The sequence below is a fragment of the Cheilinus undulatus genome, linkage group 10 (genome assembly GCF_018320785.1).
Source record: "Cheilinus undulatus linkage group 10, ASM1832078v1, whole genome shotgun sequence".
In the NCBI taxonomy this organism is placed as follows: Eukaryota; Metazoa; Chordata; class Actinopteri; order Labriformes; family Labridae; genus Cheilinus; species Cheilinus undulatus.
In genome coordinates, this window is record NC_054874.1 from 33,304,467 (window position 1) to 33,327,748 (window position 23,282).

The 23,282-nt window shown below is 39.4% G+C and overlaps 1 protein-coding gene across 2 annotated transcripts in view; it reads left to right on the forward strand.

Moving 5' to 3' along the window:
* The window catches only part of gpc4 (glypican 4), a 46,005-nt gene that overhangs the window by 15,674 nt on the left and 7,049 nt on the right, over nt 1–23,282 (forward strand). For both annotated transcript variants that reach the window (XM_041797532.1, XM_041797533.1), the window contains one exon: nt 16,473–16,631. In XM_041797532.1, coding sequence (XP_041653466.1) covers nt 16,473–16,631 — 159 coding nt within the window. The remainder of the gene's footprint in view (nt 1–16,472; nt 16,632–23,282) is intronic.

Genomic DNA, 23,282 nt, shown 5'->3' on the forward strand with positions numbered 1-23,282 from the left:
TTCAACACTAGTATTGTATTGGATAGTTATCATCAGATACCTGAAACAGGTATAGGATCGGCATCCTGGTTTATAAAGCTGGTTGGGTGCATCATAAACTCACTGTGGGGGCCAGGATGGCTATAGATGGCCCTGCACCTTAGGTTGAGTTTAAGCCAGGAGAAAAACCCTGCAGTGTTCGTATGGTCCCCCAGTAAAGCACATGACCTTATGTAGAGTGTATTTCATCTTCTCCTTCAAAGTCTGTTTTCATTTGTATGCCATGAGTCAGTGGAAAGATGGGGCTAAAGAAGAGGGACAAGCAAGGAAAGTCTTTTGTGCTTCCTTTTTTCTCCTCCTTGTCTCGTCCCTTTTGATAATCACGCTGTGCTGTAACTTGTCCTTACTGTTTGTTAGATAAACCTCTGCCTGTCTCTACAAATCTCAAACATAACAGGCTTGCTCTGTCTTTCACTACCTCACATTTCCTCACTCTCTCTCTCTCACTCATGAACTCAGATCTGGAATCTGAATTACAAGCACTAGATTTAACTCAGCCACCCTGAGGCACATCAGAAGGGGCTAAAACCTAAGAGAAAGCTGATGAAGCATTGAAATAACTGGCTAGTTCATGTAAATCAATGCTGCCAACTTCCTCTGATAGAAACCACTATTGCAGAGAAAACAATTTTAAGGGTCTTTCAGATCAAACATGATTTAACAACATTTCTTAAAAGTTGTGTTCTTTATGTCTCATATAACTGCACTAAATGATTGAGACAGAATACAAACAAGCCAGACACTGGGGTCTGAAGCTACTGGTGTCAAAATATTTAAACAAGTCTGCCTATTCCTGGTTTAAAGCTCTGTTTTCAGTTATCTTTACTCAAAGGCACACTATTTCTGCTTTTCCCTGACTTTTCCTGTCAGCTGCTGACTCCTTCTGCACTCATGCACCCTTCGCCTTCACTCACAGAGCCTGGTCTGAGTAAAGGTTTGGAGTAAACTGTAGGCTGAATTCGTTGATCTATTACCCACCTGGCAGCTGAAACAGCTACCTTTAATTCAAGAGGTGTGGTTTAGACAGGACTAATCTAGAAATATTAAAAAACGGTGCTATTTACATTAGAAGCACTCATTAATATAAGCCTGGGGTCTGGACTTGGACTGCAGTCTGCCATTGGTGATGCTCAGTGTAAAGACTTTTTAGTTTGTCCTTTATGCTTTCGACAGTTAAAACAGGCATTTGTGTTTAAGCTGAATGGTTAGTTTTTTTTTCTTCAGTCCAAGTGGCTTAAGGGAAAAACACTACTAGTTGTGTTTTCCAGGTGGGAGTAAAGCAAATTCTAGAGTCTGTGAAACATTGTCCAATTTGATCATTTCTCACTCAAATTTAAAATATTATTGCAGCCTTGTTTACTTAAGTCCAGCATCCAGTTTCTCATAGTTAAGAGACCAAAGCTGCACGAATGTTTGGATTGATCTTTCAATTCTATCATCCTGTTTCTAATCTGCTCTTTGCTTATTTCCAACTTCTTCCTGACCACAACTCGTACTGTGTTTAATTTTGTTGTTTTCTAAGATTGTTCAATGGCCACTATTAGAGGTGCTGGGTGTTTTTGCACTGTTTGAGATTTGCAGAATTTCTTAGGCTGTAGCTGTATGCAAGTATCTGATGTTCATATGTGGGATGATATCAGTGAATTTACTTTTGTTTTGTTTAGAAATGGGTAAGAATGGCAGAAAATGCAAATGTATTTATTGATTGATCATTTATTGATGGAAACAGAGCAGTGACATTAGTAAACTCATACCTGCCTGCTACAGATTGAACAAGGGGAGAGAGGACTGCAGACTGAACGTACTTGAGCAGCATGTGTGAAAAATGCATGGAAATAAAGGATTATTCTTGTACATTTAAAAATTAAGACCGAGGTTTAGTACTCATTGACACTGGTGCTGCACTAAAACAAACTTTTGACTTTAAAAGGTTTAAATCACAGTTCCATTATCAAAATAAGGGAACCTTGTGTGAAAGGGTGAAGAAACATGTTATATGAACATGGTAAAACAACTAAAGTGCAGATTTGCATCAACTGCAACAATTTAAAGTGCTGGGTTGGATCTGCCTCTGCTGACGGAAATGTTTTTTACTCCCATTATGTATCCTGTTTGTGCACACTGTGCAAAACACTGTTTGCATGAAGCTCTGTTGAGAAGCAAAGGGCATAAAACTTCAACAGGTAGATTCTATACTTAGCCCAATACAACAGTCTGCTTTTTTGCTTTTGACTCGAGATGCACTGGGATGGCACTGTTTTCATCCTCTGTCTAGATAGCCTGAACTTCGGTCTAAAGCAGGCACATTAAGCAGCAGTAATACAGTGAAAATCACAACAAATAACCAGAAGTACTGAATCATATCTGGTTGCATTACTGCACAACTTGCCCATTATAACTTGGTGCCAGAAAGGTGCATATAGAGACTAGCCTTTACATGCTGAAATTCTATTCCAGCTTTTCAGGATTTCAGACTTGTATGGAGTTTTAACTACTTAAAATTATGCATATTACTGTGCTTCTATGGATCACCCTCAAGGCATTGTAATCGTTCCATTACCACCCAATATCTATCCTCTGATGTGTTCTTTTCTTACTTTTAAAAACAATATAGAATATTTCTGCCTTCATTTCACGATGAAAGGCAACACAGGTGCATCTAAAAATAATTAGAAATATTGTGAAAAGTTGTTTTATTTCACTAGTTCAATTAAAAAAAGTGAAACTCATTTGATTCATTACACACAGAGTGAAGTATTTCAAGTCTTTATTTATTTTAATTGTAATGATTATAGCTTATGGTTAATGAAAACACAAAATTCAGTATCTCATAAGATTAGAAAAATGTGAAAAAGTTCAATATTGAAACTAAAGGTGTATCACTCTAATCAGCATACTAACAAAACACCTGCAAAGGTTTCCTGGGCCATTAAATGGTCTCTCAGTCTGGGTCAGTAGGCTACACAATCATGGGGAAGACTGCAGACTTGATAGATGTCGATCATGATGATCATTGACACCCTGCACAAAGAGGGTAAGATACAGAAGGTCACTGCTAAAAAGCTGGCTGTTAACAGAGTGTTGTATCCAAGCACATTTATGGAAAGTTGAATGTAAGGAAAAATGAGGTAAAGAGATACAAAAATGATTTACAAGCAACACGGATAACTGCAACTTTGAGAGGATTGTCAAGCAAAACCAATGCAAGAATTTGGGGGAACTTAACAAGGAGTGGACTGTGGCTGGAGTCGATGCTTTAAGAGCCACCACTTACAGACATACCAAGGAATTTGGCTACAACTGTCAGATTTCTCTTGTTATGCCACTGTTGAACCAGAGACAATGTCAGAAGCGTCTCACCTGGCCTAAGGAGAAAAAGAAGTGGACTGTTACTCAGCAGTCCAAAATTCTGTTTTCGGTTGAAAGTAAATTTTGATTTCATTTGGAAATCAAGGTCCCAGAGTCTGGAAGAAGAGTGTAGAGGCACTGAGTCAAAGATACTTGAGGTCCAGAGATTCACAGGTCAATGATACACTTGCTGCTTTTCCTTGTGTTGGTATTTGTGTCCAGCTGAGTGATGAGCTTTCTTGTATGAGCATTTATAGTTTTTTTTTCTGTGCAGTGACAGAAGCATGTCATAAAGATGTAAAAGTAGGGACCAAGTTTATCAGTGTCTTTTATCCTTTCTGCCATTGATGACTGCTGCTGCGATACATTTACACTTCCTCAACCTCAACTTCAACACTGCCTCTACCACATGTGTATATTGCATTTTGTGCCCACGCTGCTTTACTTTTTGAGGACATGTACAGGGATGTGTCAGACCAACCCAGGAGATGTGTGGCCTGAGGCAGCCACATAGTAAACTGCAAGTATACAGTGTCGTGAAAAAGTATTTGCCCCTTTCTGATTCTGATTCCTGATTTTTTTTTTTAAATATATACAGTGCTTAACAAATTTATTAGACCACCTGTCATTTTTGTCTCAGAGACTATCCAGCATCATGAAGTGCTTTAATGCTGACTCTTTCATTTTCAGTGAGCTCTCCACGTTTTACCATCTTGAACAGGAATGAGGAATTCCAAACTGAATTCACCTTTTTATACCCAAATCTTAGCTGGATCACTGGGCTTCTCTGAGAAGTCAGAAATGAATCAAGCATAACATTCAACCACTAAAACTCATTTTTCTGTTCAGGAATGCAAGTAAATAACTATAATTTGACATATTAATCAAGAAATAATACTATGCTTTACTGTTTTTTTCAGTTTTTTTGTAAATCACTATATTTAAAAATTCATGGATAACAATAATAATGATATTTTAGCATTAAAAATATCATTCGGGTTAAAGAGCTTCTACATATTGGTGTATTAACCATTGCAGAAACATAAAAAATGATTTTGGTAATTACCAAAGCTGTTAATTTAGGGCAGCTGTGGCATAAACCTTACTTTGGGTGGTGGTCTAATAAATTTGTTATGCACTGTATATCACACTTAAATGTTGCGGATCGTCACCCTTAACTATCATCGGATGATAGTTAACGGGGAAAGGGTTTCTTGTGTGATGGTTGTATACAAGGCCTGCTAGTGGAGCGATTAGCTTAAAATTAGCCAGAGTGGCACTGTTGTCAGAAATGGGCAGCGTTCCTTTATTAAAGCAAGCACAGAGAGCAACACGAAAAGCTTTCCAGGACAGAAAACTATACTGTCACTCTTCTGCCGACCTGCTTTGGCATGAGTATGTCATAGTTAAAGGGGAAGTTGTGAGTGGTTGTATACAAGACCTGCTAGTGGAGTGATTAGCTTGGACTCAGCTGCAGCAGCAGTTTGATCTGAGATGGACGTCTCTTCATGAAAACACACACAGAGAGCAACACTGAAAGCTTTCCATGACAGAAAAGATGTTTTGACTCCACTCCCGGTCTGCTTTAGTATGGATTTCCAATCATTATGATGGCCTTGTCCAGTTTATCCAAGGCCTGCTAGCGTGTTAGCGGTTAGCTTTGATGTCTCTCTAAGAACGCCTGGACCACTTTTCTTTTTAAAACCAGAGCAGAGAGCCACACCAAAAGCTTGTCTTGGCAGAGAAGATTTAGTCCATCCGTTTCTGCCAAAAAAAAAAAAAAAAAGATAACATGCAGTTATATCAATCATGGGTCACAAAAATGCTTCATTTTTCTCATTTCAAAGCCAAAGTGATACTGAATGAAGAGTCATTTAGGAGCCGAAAGAGCCAGTTCCTCTTGCTGAACTGAATTATAAGATCCGGATCTCTGAAAAGAGCAGGAATTAGGATCCTTCAATTCTCAAACCGACAGACATTAGGGCCAGCACAGTTATACACCCTAACAAAAAGTCACTCTGCCAGAACACACAATTCAGTCAGGCATTTCAACAGACACCCCAGATAGATGTGGTCAGCCATATACTAGGTTTTAACCTAGTCTTGTTCTTCTTACAGCAAGAGGTTTCCTATACAGAGTTCATTGGTCAACTTAAGATCAGCCTCAGTCATTGGAATGTGGTTTCTGAGTTGTTGAATGTACTCAAAGAAGTGCAGGAGTGAGCTGAAACCCTGACAAAGCTCTGACCTTGGAAGTAGTATAGGCAGGGAGCTTTTGTGTTTGGGGACAAAGCCAGTGATGCAGGGCCAGGACAGGAGAGGGAAACGGGCAGAGCAAGAGGCTATGCAATGTTGTGGAATCTCTCCAGGGGCTTTTGGGTATGTGTTCATGGATGACAGCGTTTTGGAATGTTCTCAAATGGAGAGTTTTAATTGGCCAGAGGCCCCAACTGGTTTAGTAATAAGAAATGGACTCTAGTGGCTGAAGGCTCAGATTTTTAGATTCCTTTGTGCATTGTTTGTCTCAATGTGTGTCTTTTTGGCATTAGGGGCTGGTGACAAAACTTACTGATTATAGCTATGCTAAAAACTAACTTAGCCTGTTAAGAGATAAACAGGCTAAGTTTTTGCATCACATTTTAACATATTGTTGCAGCACTTCAGTCACATTCAGAAGTCTCCTTACATTTGTTTGATATGAGGGCTGAACAGTGTTATTGGTGTGGCCAAGTTAATGTAAAATTATCTTTGCTTTTTCTGTAAGAGGCTGAAGTGCATCAACAAAGCGGGTGGAAGTCCCAGCTTCATGTTTTTTTACCCTGATCTTCTTTTGATGCATTTTGTCACCAGATCACAGTACACCCATATATAAAGGATATTAATAATACATACAGTGCTTAACAAATTTGTTAGACCACCTGTCATGTTTGTCTCAGAGACCATCCAGGATCATTAAGTACTTTAATGCGGACTCTTTCATTTTCAGTGAGCTCCCCACGTTTTACCATTTTGAACAGGAATGAGGAATTCCAAACTGGACTCACCTTTGTATACCCAAATTTGAGCCGGATCACTGGGCTTCTCTGAGAAGTTAGAAATGAATCAAGCATAACATTCAACCACTGAAACTCATTTTTTCTGTTCAGGAATGCAAGTAAATAACTATAATTTGACATATTAATCGAGAAATAAAAATGTGCTTTACTTTTTTTTTGAGTTTTTTTGTAAATCAGTAAATTTGAAAATTCATGTATAACAATAATGATTATATTTTAGTTTTGACAATATCATTTTGGCTAAAGAGCTTCTACATATTGATGTATTAACCATTGCAGAAACATAAAAAAATGATTTTGGTAATTACCAAAGCTGTTGATTTAAGGCAACTGCCTTAATTGTGTATTTGATGAGTTTGATGAGGGGAAAGCCGGAATACCGTCTGCTTACATTGAGTTGGCACAGCAGGTCCGAACTCTGCAGCGGCTGATCTAAAAACAGCTTGCACCAACAGCTGAAGGTAACGAACCTATTACTAAGACTATAGGAATTATGGCAATGGACGAATTTGCCAAAATGTTGAAGTATCCCTTTAAGTGTAACTTTAATTATTCTTTTTTTAACTAAGAACACGATATTATATTTTACTAGGGATCTGACGGATTAAAATCACTAGTTACATCTTTGCAGGAGAATAATGGCTTTGCAGAACTTAATCACATTTTTCATACAATGCCCATCCAGTATCTTTACTACTTATACCCTAGAATGGGTCACAAGGTGGCTGTATCCAACCCCAGTTGTCTTTGAGTGAGAGGCAGAGTTCAACCTGGACTGATCGCCAGTCAATCACAGGGCTGACATATAGAAACAAGTCACACTCACACAGAGGACATCATGGATAAGACACCACACATCCTTTTTGGAAAAAAACCATCAAGAAAGCAAACCTTTTAATTTACCTCAGTACTCATCTATGGTAAAAATAAATAAATAAATAACACTGAAGGTAAAATCAAATGAACCTCAGAAAGGCAAAGTAATCTGTTGGTTACATGCTGCTCAGTTGTTTTTGCTTGTTTTTTGTGATCCTGTAATTCCTGCATGAACTCATAGCTCTTCTGTGATCTCATGTCTGTGCTTGGCTATGCTCCAGAATCAGATACAGAGGGTGAGATTGTGCACCGTCTGTCGGTCAGAGCAAGACCAACAGACAGTGCAAGCATGCAAGCATCACTGCAGACACAGAGTATGTGGAATTTGTTGGTGATACATGCACAGTGCTTAGTTCTCCAAATACTGATGATGATATCAGACAGATGTTCCTTTTTTTGCAGGTACAAAAAAACTAGAGTTGAGTCGCATGAAATAACAGAAGTGTCAGCATGATGCAGTTTAGTTTACATGACATGCACTGCACAACCTACAGTGTGACTATTGCGCATGTACTCACAGCAGTCGCAATTTAAAAAAAAGATTTCTGTTAGGCTCTAATTTATACACTTGGAGTAAAACAGTTGTAGGATTATTTTGATCAACACTCATATGACCAAAAATGACAAAAATCCAAAAGGGAACTTGGAAGAGACAAATTTCTCCTTCCATCAGTTTTTTTCTGACTAATGAGCCTGTGTTTATACTAGGCAGGAGCTTGATGTGATTGTATAGATGTTTGATACCCTCCCTCCCCCTGCAGCTTGTTCTCTATGTTGCAAATAAGACTGAGCTTTAGTCAGTGCACATGTTTAAGAGGGCTTGTAAAGGGGTCTTGAATCTTGTGTTATAAAGTAATCTATTGGTACACTTGGATTCCTTTTTCTACAAGTAACTAAAGAAGTTTTGCAGTCCAAGTAATTCATTATAAAGTTACTTCATAAAAGTAATTTGTACAAATATTTTATCTTGTAATCATTAACTGTTAGTAATTCTTTTGTTAACCTTTTTTTTGGTGAGCATTATTCTCGACTGTTTTTCCAACTCAAACACCTGTATTGGTATTCCTCACTTTCTCTTCCTGATTTCCTACACTGTTTAATGTCCTGTCCTCTCTAAATTAAAGCAGAAAGCCCCAAAATAAATCAAAGGAATAATCCATGGTATGAAAACATGAAATAAAAAAAATAGAAAATCAAACAATACAACAAAGTTATATGCATATAAAAATAAATGTTAAAATTCAAATAATATTGACATTCAAATGTAGTAGTCTTGCCTTGTCAGCACCAAGTGTAGAGATTAAACAGCCCCTCTACTCACTGACACCCTGAGTCCCTGCTGTGTTTGCGAGCTACCTTTTCCCCATACCTAACACCCAAACTTTAATTCCTTGCCATAACTCAGTTGATCTGGGAGAAAAAATACATCCCATGATCCTTTGACCAGCATTGTGGCAATTCATTTATCGTAATGTTATTGTTATTAACTCATTGAGTGCCAGCCCTATACATATGTATACATCAATGGCACTCAATGAGTTAGATGTTGTTTATATCTTGTTCACTGGCAGTATCGGCAGGAACAGGTGTTAGTGGAGCATTAAGCTCATTGGCAGAGGTACTGCTGCTTGCGGGCTGCATCATGCTAGTAATGGACTGTCCAGGAGATGTGAACATTTCTTTACTCTGGTTTTCAAAACACAGTGACTGATGAGTTCATGGCAATTTCTAGGCTGCACAGAGACCAATGTCACAACACACAATGAGAAGAGTGCTTCGGCAGAGCATTTTTAGAAGCTATTATGAATTATCCATAAAAGCAATAAGAAAGTACAGGGGCACGCACCAGCACTTCTCACCAGTTGCTGGTACGTTGGCACAAGTCCGGATACGTCAAGGGTAGAAAATTAGAAGTGGTGGTACTGTGTACTGGTGTGCACTAGCCCTCTTAAAGCACTGGACTTTTAGAATTATAAAGAACCTGCTGCAAGTGTGTGAAAGTGCTCTGCCCAGGATGTGTTAAAATGTCCCACCATGTGTTTATAAGCTAGCCTGTGATCCTTGTCTGGCGTACACGAGTAGTGTTTTTGCACAAGTAGCCACAGTGCTGGATACTTACTAAAAACTGTGTGTTAATGTCACACACATTTTATAAATCATAAACATGATGTGTTGCTATAAAATGCACAGATTTAACTTGCATTTTACAGCCCATGTTTTTGGTCAGTCAGAAGATGTAAGGTTATTCATCATGTTTTGTTTTCCTCTTCATTGTTTTATTTTTATTATACCACCACTGTTGAAAACGCATCTCTTCTCTTTTCCTTTCATTGTAAGATGAGAATGTTCTATCCAGACAGATTTGACATTACTTTTACTATAACTTTACTATGTTCTATTTAAATTTATTTCACTATTTAAATCTTTTTATTGATGTGTTCTGTTTATAGTTTTACCTTTCAACATATAAATGACTCTGGTCCACCTAGGGGTTTTGCTGTATAAATAAAGTGGACTTGACTCAGTCACAGGCTGAACTAACAATCACAGGTAGTTTTTAATAACACTGGATGGAAAATAATGGACAATACTGATATTTTAACGTAACAGTTTTGCCTATAATAATATCAGTTATTTTTTCATCACTTCTTTTGGTGTCAGACTCATAGTATTCCAAATTTTTCTCACATGTTTGAACATGACAGATCAGAGATAGTCTAACTGGTCACTTCTTCTGCTCAGTATAAAATCTCTTGTTTGATTCTGGTCTAAAGGTGCCAGATGTCTGGATGCAACCGATACACATAGATAACTGATATCTGTTCACTCTGTTTTTTAAACAGAGGCTGATACTGATGTTAAACCAATGAATTTGTGCATTGTTTGAGAAATAAACTATGCAGCTTATTTGCAGTCTTGTTTTAGCTTCAAACCATGCTTCTTTCCTGAACTTGTTCGAGGCTGCTTACAAGATCTGATAAATATGTCTCTAAATTGAGTCATCTTTATGCCAGAAACTTTGAACCTCTAGAGCAGTGGTTCTCAACGTTGGGGTCGGGAGACACTAAGACGGGGTCTCTAGATGCCTTAAAAAAACTAAGAACATTTTTAAAATTACACTGTTGCCACTTACACCAATTTTGCCAAATTTTAACTTGTTTTTATCACTTTTTCCCACCAATTTTATCAATTTTAACCCATTTTTGCAACTTAAAACCCATTTTTTGCCCATTTTAAACCCTTTCCTCCACTTTTGTCTGCCTGTCTTTGCCACTTCTGTACCCCAGTCTTGCAACTCTCTGCCTATTGTTGGCTCTGTTGATCCATTATTGCCACTATTAACCCCTTTGACCACTTTTTAAGCCACATTTCACAATTTGCTATGCCCATTTTGCCCATTTCTGACCTTTTCTGCATCAGCTAACCCTTTTTTTGCCAGTTTATATCAATTTTCCTCCCATGTCACCAAATTTCCACCTAATTTGCCTCTTTAACACCATTTCAGCCACTTCTGAATCCCCTTTTACAACTTGATATGCCAATTTTTGCCACTTCAACCATTTTTGCCATTTATTTGGTTATTTTTTTTGCCACTTTCATCTAATTTTTGCCATTTCTAACCCATTTCTGCTACTTTTAAAATCCAATTTCACCACCTTTCCCACCATTTCTTGCCATTATTAACCCATTTTAGCTATTTTTAATGTATTTTACTTCTGTTTTTAACCAAAAGATTTACATTTTTAAGAGGGCTACTTACTACACAAATGAATTAAAATGTGTTTCTTTGATCAAAGTGGTTAACTTTCAGGTTAGATTTAAAATACCACAGTTTAACTTTACAGTGGACCATGATTTTGCCGGCCTCAAGAAAGACCCCCCCCTTCCGTAATTCTTGAACATGCATGATTGTATTCAGCCACCTTCAGGTACAGTGGGGGTCCCCAGTCTCTGGCACCTTTATTTTGGGGTTCGCGGGCTGAAAAGGTTGAGAACCCCTGCTCTAGAGGAAACGTGTTCATTTAAAGACAATAGGTTTAGCTCATGTGATTAAATATGACAGGTTGAGGTACAGGACAGACAAGAACCCCGTTACCCCTTTCTTTACTGGCAGGACTTTCCTTTACATGATACAGCGGACCCATAAGATCCTGACTGATAGTCAGTCTTTGTATTCATAAGTGTTGCTCTGCATTTTTCATCCCTTTCATCCCATCAATTATGGCCTGTACTGAATTAAGATGCTGGATGCTTGGACCAACTTGGAACACTTTTACACATTTTACATGCTTTAAAGTTAAAGTGCTCCTGTTTTCAGCATTCTGAATTACTTTTATTCCACTAAGATTTAATTTGTGTGTCGACTGACTATTGGCAGCACACAGTTTGTCATCTAATTACTTCAAATGGTGATATCCTGCATGAGAGCACAGTTGTTTTGTTCAGCCACAGACCGTGTTCATGACATGTACCATTTTCTCTTTCATGGCTCCCTGATAAGTTTTAGTGATGTCCAGAGTTCAGAGGTAAAGCTACAGAAATAATCCCGGGCAGCTTTTATGACTAAAGATTGCCATGCATGAGTGTTAGAGATTCTATTTATATATTTTCCATGTGTCTGCGACTTTCACAGCCCCTGATTGATGTGCGGATTGTGGGGGGCTCGTATTGTGTGTTGGTAATATTATTGGAGTGACTGGGGTGTGGTGGGTGAGTTACTGTGTGTGGTGGATGTCCTGGCTGGTGGACGAGGGGGGTCAGAGGACAGGACCTTTCTCAGAGGAGTAGCTGTTAACCCCTGACCTCGCTGGTTAAGCCTGCAGGGTGGTGGCAGTCGAGGTGGAGGTTGGGGCACCCAGCAGTCTGTCTGGTTCAGGGGCACATGATGGCTGGAGAAGGGGGCAGTGAGGTTTCTAATCTGGTTTTTGTCAATGAGGTGTTTTCACCTCCCCCACCATCCTTCCTCTGAGAACAGAGTGTGAGAGGCAGGACAATGTCAAAGGGAAGTGACTTTTTTTATGAGCCCTTTAAAGGGGATGGTGGTCTTACCACAAAGGAGATGCAGAGAAGATGTAGAGAACTGATGAATACCACAGCACACAGTCACATGTTTGTTTACAAGACCCTGCTCTCTTGTTTTGACCAGAAAAAATGGAAAATGTCCTATTCTTTGTATTTATTTTGCTCTATCTCTGTCTTATTACTTCTTAAAGAACGTGGAAGGCTAGAATGGGGAGTGGCCCCTAAAAGAACCCTATGAGGCAAGTGAGAGCCAGTTTATCCATCACACAAAAACTATTCATGCCAGGGATGATAGAGGAATCTAGAACACATGGACTGATGCTGCATATTGTTTAACACTTAGGCTGAAACATGTCACACAAACTCTGGCATGATGTGTTTTTATAGGGTCTAACTGTTCTTGTGAATTGTTTACTCTCTTGCATTCCAGCCAGACTCTTGTCTTCCAGGGGTTTGAGATATTGGCTGTGAAAATGTTTTCATGAAAGTATGCTTTAGCAAAGAATGTTGAGTTTTCAGAGACTTGATCCTCCAGGTTTACAATGGGACATTTGTACAGATATTCTTTGAAGTACTGACCATATCGCTTTTATTTATGTACTTTGGTAACTAGGGCTATTTTCCATATGGACACCAAACCATTCTGAGTGTGTGCTTGTGCTGTGGGCTAGCAGGGGGCCCTACTGGAGGAGAGACTAGCTGTCTGTTTCACCTAAAAGTTTAGTCTGTGTGAGTGTGTGTGTGAGAGAGAGATACACAGAGAGAGTGAGTTGCTCCTTGTAACTCCAATCATGCTGTTACAAAGAGCCATGTGTTGAGAAGTGATGTGATGTGTAAATGTGTTTAGTTAAGGGCTGCCATCTATGCCTGGTAATGTGTGAGTGTGTGCTTGTGTATACATATGAGTGTAGGAGGAAGTTGTGTGGAATGGGTGAGGGCTAGAGGGGGGAGATATGAGTGCGGGGGTGAGCACTGTGAGAGAAGGAATGACTTTGGGCTTATTTGGACCTGATCCCAGACTGAGGGGTCCGGTTAGTGCCACAAGGGTGCATCCCTCCCTCTTGTGCCCTGTTTGGTTAATTGTATTGCTATGAGTAACCTCTGATCCTGTAGTTTAATTTCTGAACTTTTTAGCAGCTGTGACAGACATGCTGGGAGCAAACATGATAGGCTGATAGTTTAATGTTAAGTATACTGAGGCAAAACTAAGCTGGATGTTATTGTTTGCAGTGGGATTGGGACTGACATTTCTACTGGCAAAACCAGGGACATGAAATCTACATAAAACTAAATAAAAATATTTTCTAGGGGTGTGAATCTCTCCTTCTCAAGAAGATTTGATTTGAATCTCGATTCACAGACTACGATTCGATTCACTGATGATTTATTAAATACAGAACAATTCGGCCTGATCCGATTCGATTTGGTTCTGTCCGATTCGATCCGGTACAATCTGATTATAGAATTAAAAATAAGAATAATTACAAAAATTAGCAAACAAAATTAGCAAAAAAAGATTATCATAGTAATATATGTTTATTTGATCTTATTTATAAAGCAGACTAAATGCCAGGCCTCCTATACTAACATTCTGAAATTATGTTTAAGGAAGTTTTCATCACACCCAGGTGCCCAGGTGTCTTACTTTGACATTAAATTGGGAGATAAACATTAAATGAGTTTTTACTGGTACATCTTTGTCCTTCTGTACTTGTAATTCCTAAGCATTATTAATCCCAATAACAGTACAAACTAAATATCAAATTTTCCCAAGAAGCAAAAATTAAAACGAATTTAAAGTCACAAGGAGATTTGGATAGACAGAGCTCTGTGTGTCTGCTAGTACAGGAGAACAAGGGGTTAAAAGAATATTTAAAACAGTCAAATTAAAACAGTTTTCTATACATTTTTTTCCTTTCATAATTCCTCTTAATATGAATATTCAGTCTACATGTCGCAAAACCATCACCATTTCCTTTCTCTGTGTATTGATCGTTCTTGGTTGTTTCCATCCTTGAATTAATTCACTGGAGAACAACTGATCTCCAGCTCAGTGAAGTCCTCTCTGTTTAATATCATATCAGTGGGCTCAGATGTATTGGTTATGTCACCAAATCAATCACTCCCTGCAACACGTTACGGTTGTAAACCCCGTGAATAAAGGGGCTGTTGTTATGGTGATAACTGAAGAGTTTTAACTCGGAAAAGTGTCTCTGTTCACGTCTGTTTGTGCTACATTTAGCATTAGCATCTTAGCTACACTTTAGCTCCGCCGTCTTAACAGGTGAGATTTATGAGCTGCCGTACTTCTTAATCGTTTTTTTCAAAAAGCGTACAGACAGGCAGACATTTTGAAAGTTATCCTTCCTTCATATAAAGTCCACGTGACTTTTTCCTGAGGTGCAGAACTGTAAATGAACGACATTAAGGTGACGACTGGTGAAACACATCCAGCTACCTAGTGAGCACCCAGACAGAATATATGAAAACGCCGCATTGGACAGTGGGCCGTATGTCAACGCCGCCGCCATTTTGCTAGAGGCATTCCTGAGCAAGATGCCTCACTCCTGTGCTGCGTGGGGCTGACAAGATCACATGGAATAACATTTCAAATAATAACAAAACCCTTCATCCCTATAAACTTGTATTTATTTATGGAACGGTCTTGCCTCTGGCAATATGGCAGACACGTTGACGTACAGCGGCACCAGGAAAACACAGTCAATGAGGCGTCTATGTATAATTCTATGGCAAGCACCTACGGCGAACGGAACTCTTGTTTAAAGGTAAAAGGTAAAAGGTCACCGTGGGTCGCGCGAAATTACAGACGCTGAGCCAGAACATGGCGGAACCGGTTATGAGAACACGCAGTGCCTCAGTGAACCGATCTCTGATGTTAAAACCGGTTCGTGCCGCATTTTTAACAATTAAGGGCTCCGTGGTCTGATGCACTTGAACCACTGACGTCAAGATCGGTTAACCGATCCATATCGGGTTATCTTTACACCACTAATATTTTCCCAATTACAAGTAAAGATAAAAGTCTAGAGGAGAAGTCTTACTTTGCAGTAGTTCGATGATGAGTGTTTCATTTTAAACACAGGTATAATGTGAACAACTTTGAAATGCCACAGAAAATGGTTGAGATGCAATAGCTACATTTCAGACCTACATTTAAATCTGTCATTTAGAGTCACCAAAAAGATGGCCCAGAAAAGCTGTTCACAATACACTGGGGACGGTTTTAAAAGGAATGTAAATTACTGATAATGATTAATGATGTAAGACCAGGCAAACCCCTGTGTGTTTTAAATCTAATGTTAACTTTTGTTAGATTGACACGCTTTGACACAGTCTATGTTTGTATTGCTTTAAATTAAGTGGAGTATATAGTAATGCTTTGGCCAATTTAGCCTGGGAGATTGGGTAAATATTTCAGCAAGTGTTGGGATGTCAGACTGAAACCCTGATAGCAACAGCAGCAGCCTATGCATGAACACAGGATTTTAGTCAGTTAATGCTAGCTTGTGGGGAAAAATAAACAAGCTGTTGGTGCCTGAATGTAGTGAGAAGATCCCTGTGTTCTCCCGGATCCCAACAGCCACATGTAAAACAAAACATTATTGCAGCTGCAATTTTGCATCAGTCCTCCCCTGACCTAAATCTAAACTCTATTGACAGAGTTAGCTGTAGCTGTGAAGTCAAAGACAATATTTGGGCTTTAAATAATTGCTATTATAAGAAAGACAACTGTAGTTTGTGTATAATTTTGATTCATTCTTAAACTATGTCTTAAACAGATGAGGACACAGCTGACCATTTAACATGTTCCACAGCAAAATGTTTGTTCCAGGCAAGAATAGCAAAGAGATGAAAGGTATAGCTCAATGAAGTTGAAATACTGGTTTATTTAACTTAATTCACATCTTCAGTGCAATTTTTTCTCAAATTATGCAGACCTAATTGATAATTATTTTAGAAAAAGATCTTGTTCCACAAAAACAAGAACAAGAAAGTGTTAATGGGTGTTGTAAACAAGTTCCAATTAGTGAAAGTGAAGTCTCCATAAGGTAGAAGATTAATGATTTTGATATCAGTGTTCTTAGTCTGTATTCTGCCTTTCTCTTCCAGGAGCTCCCTTGAAAGTGTGTCCGCAGGGTTACTCTTGCTGCACAGTAGAGATGGAGGAGAAGCTGAGCCAGCAGAGCCACACAGAGATCAAAGCTCCTGTCTCAAAGCTTAGCACTAATCTACAATCCACCTTCAGACAGAGGCATGACCACTTTGACAGTAAGTAAACATACTTACACCCACAAACACACAAATGCAATCTACTTTTCAGGCTGCATTGTTCTGCTAACAAGTAAGAAGTTTTGGTGTTACATGATTTTTGATGGACGCTTCCACCTGCCAGTTTTCTGCCTAGAGTGGAGACAGCCCGTCTGTGTTGGTTGGTCTGCTGGTTAGTCTGTCCACCTGTCTCTAAACTTCTCAACTCTCTGCCTCATTTCCCTCCCAACACACACACACACACACAGCGTGGTCCCCCACCAACCAGCTCCCTTCTCTCCAGAGAGGCATGCAAGCTGTGAGACGGACCACACTGATCTTCAGATTTAGTCTTCCCTGTACTTCCTTTTCTTCTGTGTGTGAGCACATGTGTGTATGTCTGTAGATATTAGGATCAGGTTTCCCTGGGAGTGCATGGAAACTCACAGCAGTGCTGAGTCACCAAGGAAGTGGGGCAGCTTGAACAACCCTAAGCCTTCCATCAGTGCCACTAGTCCAGCTCTGCTGGAGAAGGTGCTGAATAAGTTTAACACTAAAGGGTTTGTGTTTTTCTCTACTTTGTTGACTGAAAGTTTTAATTTTAAGTTCTCCTTATTATATCGGTTTATTGTGGGTGGATATATGCATGGTAAAATGCATCAAAGATATCTGCCTATATGCAGGTCTCCCTCCAAATCTTGTGTCTGTGAAAGGGAGTAAGGGAAAGTCAGCAGTGGGGATTGTGTGTATTGCAGCCAGATGTGGACAGGAATGTGACGTGTCGGAATGCAGTGGCTGCTCGAGCTGGCCCACCCCTCCTTTTCTTCTTTCTTTTTGGCCTTTGTCCCCATCTCATGCCTCACTCCCTAAAAGCCTCTCCTTGCCCCTAAAACTTTCTGTTTCTCTGCTACAGCTCATTATTACTGCAGTTCAGTGTAGCATAATTTGTGGTGTTTTTGGACTTCATCTACAGAAAATGTTTACATTGAATACTTCTGTTTATAGAGTGATTGAAAAATTTTCCATATGTCCATCATGTCTTCGAGCGTGTGCTAATGTTTTTCAAATGCATATCATTTAACCCCAGCATTGACACTAGAGATGCTGTCACAGCTGACCTCCATTATCCCTCCCCTATCCCTTGCATTTTTAAAAAAATCAAATCAAATTAACTTAAATCAAATAATGGTTTTGGAATGAAAACAACATTTCTCGCCACTGCATGCTTTGATTATAGATTATCAATGCTTCTGGTAGTGAAATATTTATCAGTAATGAAAAGAAACAGATAGGTTTCTGTGTCATTGTTGAAAAATGACAAGAAGGTAACATTAAAATAACTCTCTGACTTTGATTTTGTGGAACTGACACGAGGACTATATTTGTCCAAAAGTATTTCTCTTATGTATGAAGAATAAAAACCACACCTTAAACTTTTGGTATAGCTTAAAGTTTTCTTGGACTGATATTTAAGGCTACATTATGCCATTATATTTAGCAATCACAACTAAAATCTTTATTTAGATTTTAATACTCTTTAAACTTTAAATGCGTTTATGACATAATTATCTTAACAGACCATGTCTGTAATAAGGTCTATAGTCTGATCACCTACCTGTTTTTAACCAGCAGGGGGCAGCCCTCCAGCCGTTTTTAAACAGAAATTCTGCAATAAAGGTGAAAAGGAATGCCTGTCTCTGTTCCACAACAAGCAATTCACACAAAGGTGTAACAGAGCCGCGCATGCCCGAGCTTACACACACACACCCCGGCGTCCCATAATCAGATGGCAGCCGCTGCCCGAGCTGCTGCTTTCAATGAAACTCGAAACTTCGGATTCCTCAGTTAAAAACATTGTATTTTCTAAATGAAATATGGGGAAAATAACATGAACATTCATTTTGATCAATTAGATCCAATAGACCTTTTTTCCTCCATGTTTCTGAGTTGGATGTCCGACTTTAAGCAGTGTCACAGCACACATATTTACGTCGGAGGTCGGAAACTTCAGAGTACCGAGCTCACTTGAACACAGCATGGAACTTTGCAGACGCTGCTGTGAGCAGAGATGTGTCTGCTCTTCTCTCCTGTACAGAGTGTGATCAGCTCTCTAACCTCGCAGTCTCTCCAGTTAATCCTCATCATTCTTTGTTTTATCCCACTGTTGTTTTCTCCAATGAAATGCCGCTCGATTGAACCGCGCTGGTTTTTAAATCTCCTGTTTATGGAGACAGCAGCGTGCGCTCGCCGTTGTGGAATGCCATGACGTCCTTTCACACTCGTTGCGGAAAAATCTGTTATGGCTCTGATACTACCTCTTGATCCAGATCAGAGGTGGAGCGAGATCGACCCCCCCCCCCCCCCCCATTGCGGAATGATCGCTTTCATACAGAACATTGCAGAACGAAGGCGTAACAGACACGAAAAAGAGAGGCAGTGTAAAGGTAGCTAAGGTCTTCCCTGCCTTTCCTAGACCTTCCTCCCCTTTGTGCTCCTCTTCATCACTGTAGACAAGTAGCTGCTGTGTCTGAACTGTTAGATGTGGGATCTTTTTACAAAGGCCTGCTATGCTCTTTTCCAGCTGGGCCATTAGACCATCTCTCTGGCTGGATACAGTGACAGGCTCAGGTTTCTGTCCTATTATTTCCTATAGTCACACTGAGACACCTAGAAGGAGGCACTTCACATCGCTGAAACTGGCACAGAAAGTGCTCAAAGTTACATTGTTACTGTTACTGAAGAAGATGGTCACAATCGTGATGTCATCCAACTGCTCACAAGAAGTGGGTGCATATTAAATATGATCATTATTACATTTAAAACAGTAATTGTTACTATTTTTATGACTCTTAATATTACTATTATTAAAGCACAAGACATACACCATACATGAACACCAATACTGTCATTGCTCAATAATCCCCTCCCCTTCATTTTTCACTTTATTATTTATTTATTTAAATTAATCACATCCATTCACCCCCTGTCTAAATGAATTAATCAATCAGTCAGACTTTATTTGTATAGTATTTGCAAAGAGGGCAGGTCTAGATCATACTCTTTGATACATTATTATAAAAACTCAACACTATGAGCTTAGCACAAAGCAACATTTAGCAATATTACAGTGGCAAGTAAAACCTTCCCTTTAATTTATTAGTTGAACAACCATCTTCCAAAACTGTGTTGGAGTTGAAAAGGGGTAGAGGGTAGGGAAAAACAAGAAGAGAGAAGAGGGAGATGCAGAGAGAAATGTGGGAAATGAAGAGCTTCAGGTGGGGAAAAGTGAGAACAGGGAGGTGCAGAAAGAGAGAATATCACCAATATCTGTATTCTATCTGACTCATTTCCTCCCCATCCTCTCATCTGTGCATCTCTGAGAGAAACGGGATAAAAAAAATAGGAAAGAGGAGAAAAATGATGGTAAGAATTCTAATGATAATAATAAAAATATATAAACGTCATAAATGTATAAGATTAAATACCATTTTGAAATAACAATAGGCAGATGCAACTTCACCCACATGAACAAACCACTTTCGACTGGGTCTCTGGGATTTTGAGTGACGCCATTAGCCAGCACCCTTCACAGAGCCTGGAGTGACTGAGGTGGGGGTAACTCTACATCTCATAAAAACAACAAGAATTACAAGAAACAGGTTAAAGTCAAATGAACCAAATCAAGAAATATAATTTTTAATTTATTGTACCCAATCTCCTTAAATTTAAATATTCAGTTTCTCCTAAGTTATCTTTAAACCACTTCATTTTTTTGCTGCCCCCCAACACACAAGGGTGCACACATGCCAAAAATAAATGCATGTGCACAAACACTCAAAACACTTAAACACTCTCAACGTAAGATTTTATAATGCCATTGGTTCCTGCTTCTTTCTGTTTTTGCTGTTTTGCCATCTTATGTTTTTTAACACATATTGTTGTGTCTTCCACATAGTATTGCTCTTTTCGTGCCTCTCACTTGTCCTGTACAGTTCTCTTAATAAAAGACACATAAAATAAGAAGTAGTTATGTGGATATTAACACAGCCGTCACTGTACATAAAAACTGAGGCAACAAATGCACTCAGACACAAACTCAGGAAGTGGTGCATGTGATTATGTAGGCTCTCATCATGCGTCTGGAGCGAGGAGTCAAGGCTAATTAAGACCTAGGCCAGAAATAGTTCTCCCCTCTCTCTGTGTTTGTCCTGGCCTCAGCCTGTCTGTCCTGTTGCACTGACCCCATCTAGCAAAGCAAGCCTATGTCTGGAATTTAAGCATTTGGATTAAGGCCCCTTGTCTATACACACACAAGCAACAAGAGACATCCCTCCAAAGAACTGAAGTCCAACAGCAGGAGGGACAAAATCCTATCTCCCAAGAAAAGGGAGAAGCACAGGGACTAATTGTCACAAATAGGATGCAATTATTGCCTGGGCTGGGATTAGGAGGACCCTAGTTTATTGGGCCTTGGGTGGGGGGTGAGGGGCAGGTGAACTTTTTTGAGAGGAAGTAGGAGGGAAGAGTGGACAGAGATAGGTCAGCTCCCCCATTCTTGTGCTGGATTTAGACTAAGATCTGCACTCATAATTGAGTCTTTTGTTTTTGCAACATGTGAACATGATGACGGGAAAACAGGAGGGGAAAAGGAAAAGAGGGACACTCACAGAGACAGGAGTTCTCTTTACTCCTTATGTTTTACTAACCTTGCAAAGCAGTTGGATTGGCCTGATTCCATATCTGCCATCAGGCAAATCCATTTTGAAAAGCTCAAGTCTGAAACATTTGTGCCTGGTCTGAAAACAGACCTGACCAATCAGCATACTTTGAGGAAAATGAGACAGTAGCTATGGGTGGTGTCGAGTTTAGCTCAGCTGTTGCTATGTTATAGCGGCAGTTTTATCAGAACTGGACTACATTTCTTTATAAAACAAAGAGCAAAAAGAACAGCGCTGAAAGCTTTTCATGACGTAAAAGATGTGTGTGGCAGAGGAGATTCATTTGCACTTCTACCAACCATCCTCCACACTGGTTTTATATAATGGCAAGCTCTGTTGTTAAAAGCCTGCAACAGTAGCTGTCTGCCAGGCTCAGATTACTCTTGGAGATGTACAAGCTAACTATCCCATTTCGCCTCACTGCTCTGACTGGCTAGTAATAAATGTGTTGGAACTTTTGTCCATTCACCTTTCGAGAATTCTTTGAAAAGTCCCACCCCACCCAAACACTTGAGAGGTTTCCCAGATGAATAAGGATATAACCCGTGTCACAAAATAGTGCAATCTCCATTAACTAATTGATCAGTGGAATCAAAAGGTACAGAGACTTAATCGGTCATACTTTTTAACCAATAAGGAGGGGGCACATCTAAATGGTACAAATATATAAATGTTAGCAACATTTGGAAAAATGGATGAAAATGGTAATAAGGGAGTAGGTGGTGTTTAAGACTTCTTTTTTCATCTCAATGCTTTCACACGGGTATCCAACAAAAAAATAATCCTACTATAATATGAGCCAATTGTAGTTCCCCTTTAGACTAAGCTTTTTAAAAAGATGATGTAGTCAAAAAGTATATTGCTGGTATTGGCCCTTCTGTTTTTTTTTAGCAATAGGCTTAACATCTTTTTTTTTAGTTAAATTCATTCAACTTTGCTGAGAAAAGTTTGGTGTTACTTTAAAAAACTATAATGTATTGGTATAAACCATACTGTCATACCAATTTTCTTGTCTGAAAATACATTAGCATATCTTTAAAACATGATATGTTGGCCTGCCTCAAATGAAGGCATTGCTTTATGTTTTAAAAATGATTACAGACCCACTGATACACATCCTGCTCAGCCCACTTTTCTTTTAACCATTTGTTTTTTGACTTAATTACAGGGCTTAACTGTTTAGCATACAAGCATTACACCTCTAAAAACTGTAGAAAGGAAATAAAGAAGTTTAGAGTTGTCTTCCTGCTACATGCCTATTGCTCTCCATGGCACCTCCTCCGTCCTTTAACTGACTTTAAACTTGTGGCAACTCTGACATTCCAGGGTGGGGGGTGGACCTTTTGTTTTCATCTCTGTCAATGGAGCGTGGAACTTGGTGCCCTGTCTCCCCTGGCTTTGTGTTTGTATATTTGTGTGTGCGTGTGTTAGAGGAAGGGAGGGGGGCATGATGATGGGGAGGTAAATGGAGGGGCTGCAGTGTTTCCGGTATCCTTGGCAACACAGTGAGGATTTGGAGTTAAAAAAGCCCTCAATTTATCCCGCCCCAAACTGCCCTCACCCCTCCCCTACCTCATTTTTTTCTTTTCAGTGTGTCAGTCTGAAGTGGAAGTGACAGTGCTACCAGGAGACTGTGTGTGTGTACTGGTGGCAAGGAGCATTTAGTGACTCCCTCTGTGAGAGCATGGGAGCTTAACATTTCAAAGCTTAGCAGAGAACACCCAGAGAAACTGCAGTGGGACCAAAGTTTGGCAAGAGAGGAGAATGAGTGAGACAGAAAGATGAGTAAAAATGGGTAAATGTGCATGCCAGGCTGAATGTGAAGCATGTTTAGGATACTATGAGGAATTCTCTTTTTGTACAGATTAAAAAGTTGGGGGCAAGGAGAGGGTGTCTGTAGAAGAGGGGGACCTGGATTATTAAGGGTGGGGAAAAAGTGGGGAGGGGGGTGAAG